The following is a 15,286-nucleotide window of genomic DNA, read 5'->3' as shown; positions in this document are numbered from 1 at the left end:
GCTACAAGAGCAGGTCAGAAACTAGGAATACTGCTGTGAGCAACTGGGCTCCCTAAAGCCTGACCACCATCTACATGAGGTAAAAATAATAACTGCAGATGCTGGAAACCAGATTCTGGATCAGTGGTGCTGGAAGAGCACAGCAATTCAGGCAGCATCCAACGAGCAGCGAAATCGACGTTTTGGGCAAAAGCCCTTTATTCCTGATGAAGGGCTTTTGCCCGAAACGTCGATTTCGCTGCTCGTCGTATGCTGCCTGAATTGCTGTGCTCTTCCAGCACCACTGATCCACCATCTACATGACACAAGTCAGGAGTATGATGAAATTCTCTCCATTTACCTGGATGGGTGCAGCTCCAACAACACTCAAGAAGCTTGACACCATCCAGGATAAAGCAGCCCCTGCCTCAGTGGCACCACATCCACAAGCAGCCATTCCCACCATCACATGTGCGATTTACAAAGCACATTGCAGAAAATCACCAAATATCCTTAAACAGAACATTCCAAATCCATGACCCCTCCCATCTAGAAGGACATGGGGCAACAGATACCTGGGAACACCACCCCCTGTAAGTTCCCCTCCAAGCCACTCACTTGGAAATATATCACCATTAGTGGTTAGCACTGCTGCCTCACAGCACCAGAGACCCGGGTTCGATTCCAGCCTCAGGCAACTGTCTGTGTGGAGTTTGCACATTTTCCCCGTGTCTGCGTGGGTTTCCTCTGGGTGCTCCAGTTTCCTACCACAATCCAAAGGTGTGCAGGTTGGGTGAATTGGCCATGCTAAATTGCCCGTAGTGTTCAGGGATGTGTATGTTAGGTGCATAAGTCAGCAGTAAAATGTAGAGTAATCGGGTAAGGGAATGGATCTGGTTGGGTTGCTCGTCAGAGAGTTGGTGTGGACTTGTTAGGCCAAAGGGCCTGTTTCCACACTGTAGGGATTCTAATTCAGTTCAAAGATTCCTTCACTGTCGGTGGGTCAAAGTCTGGGAACTCTCTCCCATAATAGCACTGTTGATGTCTGAGCACCAAACGGACTGCAGGTGTCTAAGAAGGCAACTCACCACTATCTCCTCCTGGGTAATTGGGGACAAGCAATAAATGGTAGCAAAGCATCCCACAAGCAATGAAAAACGTTTGTAGTCTGGTTGTCCTGTAAGGAGGAAAACAAAGCAATCAATTTGTGCTCTGCAAGCTGACCCAAAAAAAAATAGAGGGACAGGAGCAGGTTACCTTTGTCTAGTGATGGGTCAACAGTCCCAATATTTCATTATAAGGTTATAGACATAGGAGCAGGAGTAGGCCATTTAACCCATTGAATCTGCTGCATCATTAAGTGAGATTGAAGCTGATCTGATAATCCTCAACTCCACTTTCCTGTCTTTTTCCCATAACCCATGACTCCCTCACTCATTAAAAATCTGTCTATTGCACCTTTCTATATAATTGATAGCCCATCTGAACAGTAAAATAAAGGCCCATAGAGAATTTGAACCCAAGACCTCTTGTATCTTATTTGCCAACTCACGCCAAAGTAAGAATTATGCCTGTAGAGTAATGAACCAACTTAAACACTGGAACCTAGAAAACAGGAGCACGGGATTGAATGGTGCAGTGGTAGTGTCCCTCTCTCTGAGCCAGAGTTCAAGTCCTACCTGTTCCAGAGGTGTGTGATAACATCCCTGGAGATGTTGATTAGAAAACAGGAGTGGGAGTAGGCCATTCACCCCTTCAAGGCAAAAGTGAGGACTGCAGATGCTGGAGACCAGCTCGGCGAACAGAGCCACAACAACGAGCACCCGAGCTACAAATCTTCGCACAAACTTAGAGATCAGAGTCTCGATTAGAGTGGTGCTGGAAAAGTACAGCAGGTCAGACAGCAGCCGAGAAGCAGGAAAATCGACATTTCGGGCAAAAGCCCTTTATCACCCCTTCGAGCCTGATCCACCATCCAATATTAACATGGCTGATCATCCAATTCAATAGCCTGTTCCCATACTTCCCAACATTGATCCCTGCACCAAAACACAAAAGACCTGCCAACACCGGAGTTCTGATTAAGGGTGACTGGGCCCGAAACATTGACTCTGCTTTCTCTCTCCACAAATGCTGCCAGGCCTGCTGAGTGCACCAGCAATTTCTGATTCAGATCCTTTGATCCCTGATTGTTCTATGTGACCACAGTGGGAAGTACAGTGGGATTAGATTCCCGACAGTGTGGAATCAGGCCATTTGGCCCAACAATTCCTCACTGACCCTCCGAAAAGTAACCCACCCAGACCCACCCTCTCACTAATGCACCTAACACAATGGGCAATCTAGCATGGCCAATTCACCTGCCCTGCACGTTTTTGTGGGAGGAAACTGGAGCACCCGGAGGAAACCCAGGCAGACACGGGGAGAATATGCAAACTCCACACAGACAGTTGCTCGAGGCTAGAATTGAACCTGCATCCCTGGCACTGTGAGGCAGCAGTGCTAACCACTGAGCAACTATGCCACCCCAATTGATTCTATTAGGATGGGTGGGGGTGGTGGGGTGGTGGGTATTCCAATGAAAGTTGTTGTATCATTCAGTAACCCTGCACCATCTTTGCCATCTCCCACCTTCCCCACTGCCACCATCCCTCCGCACACGCAGACATCCGGGAGACGGCCTTTGTCTACGCCATCACCTCGGCGGGTGTGACACACACCGTGACCCAGGCCTGTAGCATGGGCGAGCTGCTACAGTGCGGCTGTGACAGGTCCCGCAACCACTCTCCTCCGCTGACGGGCGCGGGCACCAGGATGGAGGGCACTGCCTGGGAGTGGGGAGGCTGCGGTGACGACGTGGACTTCGGCTACGAGAAGTCCAAGCAGTTCATGGATGCCAGGCGGAAGAAGGGCAAGAGCGACATAAGGACGCTGGTGGACCTGCACAACAACGAGGCTGGAAGGCTGGTGAGTCATTCTTGCCGCTCTCTTTTCGGACAGGCTGGCTGGCGTTGCTAAGCACATGGGGCGCAACACTGGTCTTTGTAAAGTGGAGTGAGACGCCTCTATTAGGAGCAGGAGTAGGCCATTCAGCCCTGTGAGCCAGCTCAATCAGACCATGGCTGACCTGATTGTAACCTCAACTCCATATTCCTGTAAATCTCCAACATAAAGAAGTAGACAGGCGGGAGGATAGAGGAACTCAGCAAGCCAGGCAGCATCAGGAAATGGAGAAGTCAATGTTTCACATGTAACCCTTCTTCTGGACCTTCCATTATAAAGAGGCTGGGGCTGTTTTCCCTGGAGCGTTAGAGGCTGAGGGGTAACCTTATAGACATTTATAAAGTCATGAGGGACATGGATAGCATAAATAGACAAGGTCTTTTCCCAGGGTTGGGGAGTCCAGAACTAGAGGGTGCAGTTGGGGTGAGAGGGGAAAGGTATAAAAGGGACCTAAGGAGCAATGGTTTCACACCGAGGATGGTGCATGTGTGGAAAGAGCTGCCAGAGAAAGTGGTGGAGGCTGGTGCAATTACAACATCTAAAAGACATTTAGACAGGTGTACGGATAGGAAAGATTTAGAGGGATATGGGCCAAGTGCAGGCAAGTGGGACTAGCTCAGTTTAGGAGCATAGTTGACATGTATGAAATGGGCCGAAGGGCTATATGATTCTATGACTCTGTCACCCTCTTGCTAACCAAAGATCCATCCACTTCTCTCTTAAACATTCTCAAAGGGTTTGTTTCCGCCATCTTGTGAGGAAATGAGCTTCAAGGACAAGGGTGGATGGCATCATAGGCATTTGGTGGCCATTCCTAATTGTCCTCGACCTGAGTGGCATTTCAGAGGGCAGCTGAGAGTCAGTCATATTGCTGTGGGGCTGGTGTCACACGTAGGTCACATGCGTGAAGGCACCAACCACCTCTGATAGATTCTTGATGAGCGAGGGTGATGGAAGGACATCGGGGGATATGCAGGAATGTCGAGTTGAGTTTGAAGTCAGATCAGTCATGATCTTTACTGGATGGTGGAGTAGGCCCAATGGGCCGAGTGGCCTCCTGTTCTTCCTTGCTCATGTCTTTGTGTGACAGGCTACAGGTGGTAGCCAAGCATAAACAGCAGAAAGTGATGTGCAAAACCCCAAGTGGGGTGTGGATGACTTAACCACAACACACGTTCAGAGGTGGAGGAAATGCATGCCCAGCCTTGAGGTTGCCCAAGCAGTAGTAGGCCAGATTTCCTTCACTGAACAACGTAAGGGAGCCAGAGGGGTTTCAATGGCAACTGATGGTAATTTTGTAATCACTGTTACTGAGAGTAACTTTCAGATGTTATTCATAGAATCCCTACAGTGTAGAAGCAGGCCATTCTAGTCCACGCTGACCCTCACCACCCACCCCCACCTTACCCTCTAACCCTGCATTTCCCATGGCTAACCCACCTAACCTGCATATCACAGACAATTGGGCATGTCCAATCCACCTAGCCTACACATCTTTGGACTGAGGGAGAAAACCAGAGGGAACCCAGGAAGGCACAGGAAAAACGTGCAAGCTCCATGCAGACAGTTGCCCAAAGCGGGAATCGAACCCAGGTCCCTGGCACTGTAAGGCAGCAGTACTAACCACTGAGCCACCGTGCTGCCATGCTGCTCTGCTAGGATGAGAACTCATGTCTCTAGGTCACATTATTTGAATGGCTATAAATTGAGAGAGGAGAATGTTAAACGAGATCTGGGTACCCTCATGCACCAGTCGCAGAAAATAAGTGTGCAGGTGTAGCAGACATTAAGGAAGGAAAACTGTATATTGACTTTCATAGTGAGAGGATTCGAGTACAGGAACAAGGATGTCTTGTTGTAATTATACAGGAGAAAGTGAGGGCTGCAGATGCTGGAGATCAGAGCTGAAAATGTGTCGCTGGAAAAGCGCAGCAGGTCAGGCAGCATCCAGGGAACAGGAGAATCGACGTTTCGGGCATAAGCCCTTCTTCAGGAATGAGGAAAGTTTGTCCAGCAGGCTAAGATAAAAGGTAGGGAGGAGGGACTTGGGGGAGGGGCATCGGAAATGCAATAGGTGGAAAGAGGTCAAGGTGAGGGTGATAGGTCAGACTGGGGTGGGGGCGGAGAGGTCAGGAAGAAGATTGCAGGTTAGGAAGGCGGTGCTGAGTTCGATGGCTTTGACTGAGACAAGGTGGGGGGAGGGGAAATGAGGAAACTGGTGAAATCCGAGTTCATCCCTTGTGGTTGGAGGGTTCCTAGGCGGAAGATGAGGCGCTCTTCCTCCAACCGTTGTGTTGTTGTGGTCTGGCGATGGAGGAGTCCAAAGACCTGCATATCCTTGGTGGAGTGGGAGAGGGAGTTGAAGTGTTGAGCCACAGGGTAGTTGGGTTGGTTGGTCCGGGTGTCCCAGAGGTGTTCTCTGAAACGCTCCGCAAGTAGGCGGCCTACTTATCAAGGCCCTGTAATTATACAGGGCCTTGATGAGACCACACCTGGGATATTGTGTGCAGTTTCGGTCTCCTTATCTGAGGAAGGATGTTCTTGTAATAAAGGAAGTACAGTGAAGGTTTACCAGTTAATTCCTGGGATGGAAGGACTGACATAAGAAGAGAGATTGAGTCAAGTCAGGATACATTCACTGGAATTTAGAAGAATTAAGGAAGATTTCATAGAAACCTATAAAAAACCTCATAGGTCTAGGCAGGTTAGTTGGAGAAAAGATGTTCCTGATAGTGGGGGCGTTCAGAACGAGGGGCCACAGTTTAAGAATAAGGGTAAATCTTTTAGGACTGAGATGAAATGTCTTCACCTAGAGAGTGGTGAGCCTCTGGAATTCACTACCACAGAAAGCGATTGAGAACAAAACATTTTTTTTATTCAGGGGATGAGGGCATCACTGGCTAGGCCAGCATTTAGAATGTTACAGCATAGTACAGACCCTTCAGCCCTTATTGGTCAGAGGGCTGTTCGGAGTCAACCACATTGCTGAGGCTTTGGAGTCACATGTGGGCCAGACCAGGTAAGGATGGCAGTTTCCTTCCCTAAAGGCCAATAGTGAACCAGGCCGTTTTCCCCCAACAAGGTGACCTTATAGAAGTTTATAAAATCATGAGGGACATAGATAGGATTAATAGAAAAGCTCTTTTCCCTGGGGTGGGGAGTCCAGAACTAGAGGGCATAGGTTTAGGGTGAGGGGGGAATGAGGGGACCTAAGAGGTGATTTCTTTCACACAAATGGTGATGTGTGTATGGAATGAGCTGCCAGAGGAAGTGGTGGAGGTTGGTACAATTGCAACATTTAAGAGGCATGTGGATGGCTATATGGATAAGAAGAGTTTAGAGGGATATGGTCCAAATGCCAGCAAATGGGAAGAGATTAATTCAGACTATCTGGTCAGCATGGACTGTTGAACCAAAGGGTCTGTTTCCATGTTATACATCTCTATGACTCCAATCAATTCATGGTCATCGTTAGACTTTCAACATTAGATTTTTATTGAATTCAAATTCCACCATCTACCAATACAGGATTTGAACCTGAGTCCCCAGAGCATTACCTCGGGCTCTGGATTAATAGGCCAGTGATAACACCATTAGACCAGCCCCTCTATTATATGCCTTTAAGATGGATATAGCTCTTGTAGCTGAAGGGATCATGGGATCTGGGGGACAGTGGAATTAGGGTAATAAGTTTGATGATCAGCCATAATCATATTGAATGATGGAACAAGCTCAAAGGATCGAATGGCCTACTCCTGCTTCTATATTTCTACGTTATTCACCTTGGTCTCTGGATTACTAGCCCAGTGACATTACCACTCTTAAGATGTCACATCATTCAAGGCTGTGGAACAAATGCAGGAAAGTGAGATTAATGTAGATAGGCAGGATGGGCCAAAGGGCCTCAGCTGTGCTGTATGATCGTATGATACGGTTAACCTTTAAATGTGTACAACACCATAAAGCAGTAAGATGTGGATTCAGTATCTCATTCCTGGGTCCAGTTACAGACACACAAGTCCAGGTTAGATATCACCTGGGAGTGCATCACAACTTTGGGAAGGATGCATTGACTTGGAAGGGGTGCTGCATAAAATGGCTGGAACAATACCTGGAATCAAAGGGTTAAATTAAGCAAAGAAATTACACATATTCCCTGGAATTTAAAAGATTGGGGGACTAGTAATCTAATCTAATCTAAACTATTTGATCATACCTTTCAAGATATTGGGAGGAGTAGATAGGGTCGATTGTTGGGGGATTAAGGACCAGGGACATAGTGTAAAAGTCGGAGGCAGGCATTTCAAAAGTGAAATTGGTAATTTATCTACACACCAATAGTAGTAGAGTTCTGAAACAAAATCAGAAATTGCTAGTGAAACTCAGCAAGTCTGGCAGCATCTGTCGGAAGGAAGCAGAGTTAATGTTTCGGGCCCAGTGGTTCTTCATCAGAATGTTGATGTACCACACCACACAGGAAGAAGATGTGAATTTAGTATCTCGTCCCTGACTCCCACATTTGGAGTGTTATAAGTAGTTTTGGGCCCCATATCTCAGGAAGGATGTATTGGTTCTGGAGCATGTTCAGAGGAAGTTCACGAGAATGGTCCCAGGAATGAAAAGCTTAACATGTGAGGAATGTTTGAGGACTCTGAGTCTATACTCAATGGGGTTTAGAAGGATGAGGGGGGAATCTAATTGAAGCATACAGAATACTGAATGGCCTGGACAGAGTGGATGTTGAGAAGATGTTTCCATTGGTAGGAGAGACTAGGACCCGAGGGCCCAGCCTGAGAGTAAAGGAAAACCTTTTAGAACGGAGGTAAGGAGAAACTTCTTCAGCCAGAGAATCTATGGAATTCATTGCCACAGAAGGCTGTGGAGGCCAGTTTATTGAGCATATTTATGACAGAGATAGATAGGTTCTTGAGTATCAAGGGGATCAAGGGCTATAGGGAGAAAGCAGGAGAATGGGGTTGAGAAACTTATCAGTCATGATTGAATGGCGAAGCAGACTGGATGGGCTGAATCGTCTGACTTCTGCTCCTCTGTTTTTATGGTCTTATGTATTCCAGGGTTCTGATGAAGAATCCCTCTGCTTTCTCTCTCCACAGGTCTGCTGAGTTTCTCCAGCAATTTCTGTTTTTGTTTTAGAATCTGCAGTTCTTTGTTTTATTTTAGTGGAAGCTTGGAAACCTCTTCCTCAAATAATGGTTGCAGCCAGCTCAGGGGGTTAACAATAAACTGAGTTTAACTCATCCCAAGAATTAATTAAAAATAAGACTTGGACAGATGCTTAATAATCATAATTTTTTTTTAAATGGTCACAACATATGGATGCCACTAGCTAGGCCAGCATTCATTGCCCATCCTTAATTGCCCAGAGGGCAGTTCAGAGTCAACCACATTGCTGTGGGTCTGGAGTCACCATTAGTCAGACCATACAGTCATAGACTCAGAGGCATACAGCATGGAAACAGACCCTTCAGTACAACTAGTCCATGCCAATCATGTTCCCAAACTAACCTTGTCCCGCCTGCCTGTGTTTAGTCCACAAGCCTCCAAACCTTTCTGATTCATGAACTTATCCAAATGTCTTTTAAATGTTGTAATTTTACCTTCATCCACCACTTCCTCTAGTAGTTCATTCCACACACTAACCACTCTCCAATTTAATAATATCCTCCCTATAGCAGGGTGACCAGAACTGTACACAATATTCCAAAAGAGGCCTTGCCAATGTCCTGTACAACCTCAACATAATGTCCCAACTCCAATACTCAAAGGTGTGAGCAATGAAGACAAGTGTGCTAAACGCCTCTTAACAACACTGCACCCCTGTGATGTAAATTTCAAAGAATTATGTACCTGAACCTCTAAGTCTCTTGTTCTGCAAAACTACTCAGGGCCCTGTCATTAACTGTATCAGTCCTGCCCCTGTTTGTTTTAACAAAATGCAATATCTCACATTTATCCAAATTAATCTCCATCTATCAATCCTCAGACCAACTAAGGTTCACAGATTTCCTTCCCTAGAAATAAAATTAGTAAAACAAATGATTTTAACAACAATTGACAGCAATAACGTAGTCATCCTAGCATTTAATTCCAGATCTTTTAAAATAAATTGAACTCAAATTTTACCAACTGCCATAGCAGGTTTCAAACCCATGCCCCAGACATTCGAGTGGATTACCAATAGACAATAGACAATAGACAATAGGTGCAGGAGTAGGCCATTCTGCCCTACGAACCTGCACCACCATTCATTATGATCATGGCTGATCATCCTCAATCAGTACTAACCCAGTGACATTACATGGATCCTCATTAAGCGACAGGGCGAAAGCCTGGTCAATTGGGTTAGATTGAAGGTCAGGAGAAAGTGAGGACTGCAGATGCTGGAGATCAGAGGCGAGAGTGTGGTGCTGGAAAAGCACAGCAGGTAGGCAGCATTCGAGGAGCAGGAGAGTCGACATTTTGAGCATAAGCCCTTCATCAGGAATTCAGAGTTTATGCTTGAAATGTCAACCCTCCTGCTCCTCGGATGCTGCCTGACCTTTCCCAGCATCACACGTTTTAACTTAGATCGAAGATCACCCATAATCTTATTCAGTGGCAAAACAGGCCCAAGAGATTTTGATTAACCCATTCTTGTTCTTACAACCCTGTGTCGTACTCCAACTCAGGACTGTCAATTCAACGATGGTACAGATAAATCAGCAATGAACTGAATCACAGAAAGCTGAATAGCCAAGGACGGAAGCCAGTCTTTTTCCTGAGATTCTCTCATGCATTTCCCCCATCAACATATGCCAGAGGAGCACTGAACACAGGGCCCCTCTATTACTTGCTAATGGTTCAGAACACAGTCAAGTCACCTTTACCAATCATAGTTACCATAACTAGCAGCCACCTGAGACCAATTAGATTAGATTAGATTAGATTACTTACAGTGTGGAAACAGGCCCTTCGGCCCAACAAGTCCACACCGCCCCGCCGAAGCACAACCCACCCATACCCCTACATCTATCCCTTACCTAACACTACGGGCAATTTAGCATGGCCAATTCACCTGACCTGCACATCTTTGGACTGTGGGAGGAAACCGGAGCACCCGGAGGAAACCCACACAGACACGGGGAGAATGTGCAAACTCCACACAGTCTGTCGCCTGAGGCGGGAATTGAACCTGGGTCTCTGGCGCTGTGAGGCAGCAGTGCTAACCACTGTGCCACCGTGCCGCCCCAAATTGATGTAACAAAAGCCAAGAAAGCACTCAATGAAAATAGGTAAATCATGAATAATGCAGCGGAGGCACTGGCCTAGTGGTACTATTGCTTGACTGTTAATCCCGAGATGCAGGAATTTGAATTCCACGACCAAAGTCTGGATTTAAGAGTCTTAATGATGACATTGTCAATTGTTGGGGAAAAACCCATCTGATTCACTAGTATCCTTTAGGGAGGGAAACCTACCTGGTCTGGCCTACATGTGATTCCAGACCCACAGCAATATGCTTGACTCTTAATTGTCATCTGGGCAATTAGGGATGGACAATGAATGAATGAATGAAATAAATGTTTTCTTTGTAAAGTGTTTATGATGTTCACTGTTGCGTTTTAGCAACTGTATTGTCCTGTGATATAAAGGGGTAGACAGCTAGGCTCGACTTGACATAGATATGATGTGCCGAACGGACTCATTTTGTGCTCCGTGATTATAATGCAAAAGACCTTCTTTATCGCATCATAGAGCTGTACAGCATGGAAACTGACCATTCAGTCCAACTCATCCATGCTGACCAGATATTCTGAATAAACCTAGTCCCATTTAGAGTCATTGAGCCATAGAGATGTACAGCACGGAAACAGACCCTTCAGTCTAACTTGTCCATGTCGACATGTTGTAATTGTACCAGCCTCCACCATTTCCCCTAGCAGCTCATACATGCACCGCCCTCTGCGTGAAAAAGTTGCCTCTTAGGTCCCTTTTAAAACTTTCCCCTCACCCTAAACCCATGCCCTCTAATTTTGGACTCCCCACCCGGAGGAAAAGATTTTGGCTATTTACCCTATCTATGCTCTTCACGACCTTATAAAGCTCTATAAAGTCACCCCTCAACTTACAATGCTCCAGGGGAAATGGCCCCAGTCTATTCAGCCTCTTCTTATAGCTCAAATCCTCCAACCCTGGCAACATCCTTGTAAATCTTTTCTGAATCATTTCACATTTCACAACATCCTTCCTATTGCAGGGAGACCAGGATTGCATGCATTATTCCAAAATTGGCCTAACCCATGTCCTGTATAGCTGCAACATGACATCCCAATTCTTATACTCAATGCACTGACCAATAAAGCCAAGCATACCAAACACCTTCTTCACTACACTATCTACCTGGGACTGCACTTTCAAGGAGCTATGAATCTGCACTCCAAGGTCTCCTTGTTCCCTAGGATCTTACCATTAAGTGTGTAAGTCCTGTCCTGATTATATTAATTACATGTTGGGCAGGCTCATTGTTGGGGGACATCTGAACACTTCACCCTCATGGTGTTGTGGAACCGATCACAAAGTCTTTCAAATTATTTATAGCAGAGAAAGAGGCCAGTCTGCCCAGCTAGTTCATGTTGTATTGATGCAGCACACAGACTTCCTCCCACCCCGATTTATCTCACCATAGTTAGACTATAAGCCCATAAGACATAGGAGCAGAAATTAGGCCATTCAGCCCGTCCAGTCTGCTCCACCATTCAATCATGGCTGATACGTTTCTCAACCCCATTCGCCCGCTTTCTCCCCGTAACCCTTGATCCCCTTGATACTCAAAAATCTATCTTTTTCTGTCTTAAATATGCGCAATGACCTGGCCTCCACAGTCTTCTGTAGAAGTGAATTCCACAAATTCACCACTCTCTAGCTGAAGACGTTTCTCCTTATCGCCGTTCTAAAAGGTCTTCCCTTTACGCTAAGGCTGTGCCCTTGGATCCTAGTCTCTCCTACCAGTGGAAACATCTTCCCACCATCCACTCTGTCCAGGCCCTTCCATATTTTGTGAGTTTCAATTAGAATCCACCTCATCCTTGCAAACTCCATCCAGTAAAGACCCAGAGTCAACAAATGATCCTCACATGTTAAGCTTATCATTCCTGGGGCCATTCTCGTGAACCTCCTCTGAACATGTTCCAAGGCCAGCACATCCTTCCTGAAATGTGGGGCCCAAAACAGTGCACAATACTCCAAATGTGGCCTGACCAGAGCCATATAGAACATCAGAAGTACATCTCTGCTTTTATGTTCAAGTCTTCTCAAAATAAATGTCAACAGTGCATTTGCCTTCCTAACTACCTGCAAGTTTTCCTTTCACTATCATGTGTTTAGCGAACTTCCTATTAAATATATCATGCTATTTGTCTCAACTGCTCCCTGCGAGGTCCACGTTCCCCTCACTCTGTGGATAAAGAAAAAAAATCTTTCTTCTGAATTTGTTACCTGATGGTCTCCCGTTCTGGTCTCAGCCAGCGATGGAAACATCCTGTACCCCTACCCTATTGAATCCTTTCATTCCTCACTCAGGGCAGAAGACATGTTGAGGTTGATTTGTAGGATGATCTGATGGAGCATCCACTTTGTCCAGGCAGTGGAGGGAGCAAAGGGGGGTCGTTAATGCAGCTCTGTAACAAACACAGGATAGACTTCAGTTTTAGCAACACAGGAGCAGGCTCCAAATGCAGATGAGACAGCTTGTTGTACTGGCCCTTTTGCTCTGATAGATCCTGCACAGTTACAGAATCCACTCATTATTTAATCGCCTGAAGGGACAGAGACTTTGCAGGAGCTAAACCTTCCAAGACAACTAAAACTACGGTGATATGAACTTATTCCTCAAGCCCTGAAGGTAAACCCAAGATATTAATCTAACATTAACATCAAACCTACATTATTCAATGCTGACCAACCACATTCCTCAAATGACATTACCGCAGCCCCATCATGTCCCATACATAGTTTGATCATTTCTGTCAACTTGTATACCCATCAATCCTGTCCTTAATCTGTCCTTACTTCTGTTACAAATTCTCTAAACGCTGATCTCATTCTAGATTTGTTAATTTTATGAACAAAAACAGAAATTGCTGGCAAAAACTCAGCAGGTCTGACAGCATCTGGGGATAGAGAAACAGAGTTCATGTTTCGGGTTTGGTATGACTCTTCCTCTGATCCCTGAAATCTCGGCACACACTGTTCCTGGCCGCCTGTGTAACCTCTCAGTAACTGAACCCATTTTGGCTCAATGGAAACACTCTCACCTCTTAGTTAGGAGCTTGTGGGTTCAGGATTCTGTTCCAGAGATTTGGGAACAAAGCCCAGGAGGCGACTGCTATTACTGAGGGAGCACAGCACTGTCAGAGGGTCTGTCTTTCAGGGCCGGTCTCTCAGGTGGACAGAAAAGATCCATTGGCGCCATTGCAAGGAAATGTTGGGCAATGACTCTAGTAACCCATTTCCACCCATTGTTTACTCCTCCCCCTCTATCCCTCCACGCCTCTTCAGCATATATGCCAAACTCCAGCAAATATACCAATCATTAGAGAGAAGAAGGATGAGAGGTGACTTAATAGAGACGTATGAGAAAATCAGAGGTTTCGACAGTGTGGACAGTGAGAGCCTTTTTCCTCAGATAGTGATGGCTAGCACGAGGAGACATAGCTTTAAATTGAGGGATGATCGATACAGACAGGTGTCAGAGGTAGTTTCTTTACTCAGAGAGTAGTAGAGGCATGGAACGTACTGCCTGCAACAGTAGTAGACTCACCAACTTTAAGGGCATTTAAATGGTCATTGGATAAACATATGGATGAAAATGGAATAGTGTAGGGTAGATGGATTTCAGATTGGTTCCACATGTCGGCGCAACATTGAGAGCCAAAGGGCGTATAGTGCACTGTTTTGTTCTATGTTCTATGTTCTTTTTCCATCAGTTCTGAAGAAGAGTAACTGGACCTGAAACGTGAAATCTGCTTTCTCTCCACAGATGCTGTCAGACCTGCTGAGTTTTCCCAGCAATTTCTGATTTTGTACCAGGTTTCTAGCAACCACAGTTCCTTTATTTTGTTCAGTGTCTCCAGTTATCTGACTGACATTGCTAAAACATAGACTATCTGGTAATCATCGCACTGCAGTCTCTGGGATCTTGCTGTGCACAAATTGGACTACCGTATCACAATCTCGACAATACTTCGAAAAGATACTTTATTGACAGGAAAGCCCTTTGGCATCTCTTGAGAGGTGAAGCAAGTCTTTCTTTTTTAGGTTTATCTCAATTTAACAACCTATAGGAACATTGGAGCAATGAGAGACCTTTCAGCCCATTGAGCTTACTCCAATATTCAGTGCGATCATGGGGGCGAGGGGTGGATCAAGCCATGATCAGCACCCTTTCCAATACAATCCCATTATGTCATTGGGATTTAGCAATGTGACAATCTCTACCTTAAGCTTTCTCAATGATTGCGAGCTCTCTGAGGTAGACAATTGCAAACATTCTCCATTCTGTGTGAGAAGAAATTCCTCCTCATCACCAGTGATCCCCCCCCTTATTTTAAAATCTCTTCTTTATAGACACCCCCCAACAGAAGAGGCATCCAACCTGCATCTACTCTGACTGTCCCTTTCAAGTACTTTGTAGATTCCAATGAGATCACCTTTCATTCTTTGAAATTCTGCAGGCCCAGTTTCTCCAATCTCTCTCTCTCTCTATCTGTCTATCTCTCTATTATCTACCTACCCCTACCTGTATTCTTGTCTTAACCACAGACATCTCATGATAAGTGAATAGACATGGAAAACCTAACCAATAGCTAGACATGTGTAAATAGATGGATAGGTTGATGTGGAGATAGTTGGATGGATAAAAGGATAAGTAGATGGATGGGTAGCTAATTAAGTGGATGGGTTGATGGATAAGATGATAGGTACAAATGTTTTCTTTCAACATAATTATCTGTAAAAAAAGGAAAAGGTTCCAGATTTGAGAGTTAACCCCATGGATTTCTGGCTGAACCCCTCACCTGTGTGGATGGAAGGGCCTGTGAGTGCCCTGAACATTCATTGGCACAGTTACACATCCCCCTGTCCCTGCCATAAAATCCCAGAGTTTTCCTAACATCTCATTCAAACCCTTATTCTCAGCTCCCCCACCTCCATTCTGCTGCTGGATGCATTTTCTTTCCACTGAATTATCTCGCCTTCAATTCTCAGCTCCTTTTCATCTCACTTTGATGCGGAATTTAATCAAACA

General features: G+C 45.6%; 1 protein-coding gene across 1 annotated transcript in view; it reads left to right on the top strand.

Annotated features, from left to right (window-relative positions):
- The window catches only part of LOC122551802 (protein Wnt-6-like), a 106,046-nt gene that overhangs the window by 76,392 nt on the left and 14,368 nt on the right, over nucleotides 1-15,286 (top strand). The window contains exon 3 of the mRNA XM_043694272.2: nucleotides 2,645-2,946. Within this exon, the coding sequence (XP_043550207.1) occupies nucleotides 2,645-2,946 (302 nt within the window). The remainder of the gene's footprint in view (nucleotides 1-2,644; nucleotides 2,947-15,286) is intronic.

The sequence above is a fragment of the Chiloscyllium plagiosum genome, unplaced genomic scaffold (assembly GCF_037043375.1).
Source record: "Chiloscyllium plagiosum isolate Xiang-an unplaced genomic scaffold, Cpla_swu_hap1 HiC_scaffold_7, whole genome shotgun sequence".
In the NCBI taxonomy this organism is placed as follows: domain Eukaryota; kingdom Metazoa; phylum Chordata; class Chondrichthyes; order Orectolobiformes; family Hemiscylliidae; genus Chiloscyllium; species Chiloscyllium plagiosum.
The sequence above is the reverse complement of the archived record's forward strand: the minus strand, read 5'-3'. Positions and strand labels throughout refer to the sequence as shown.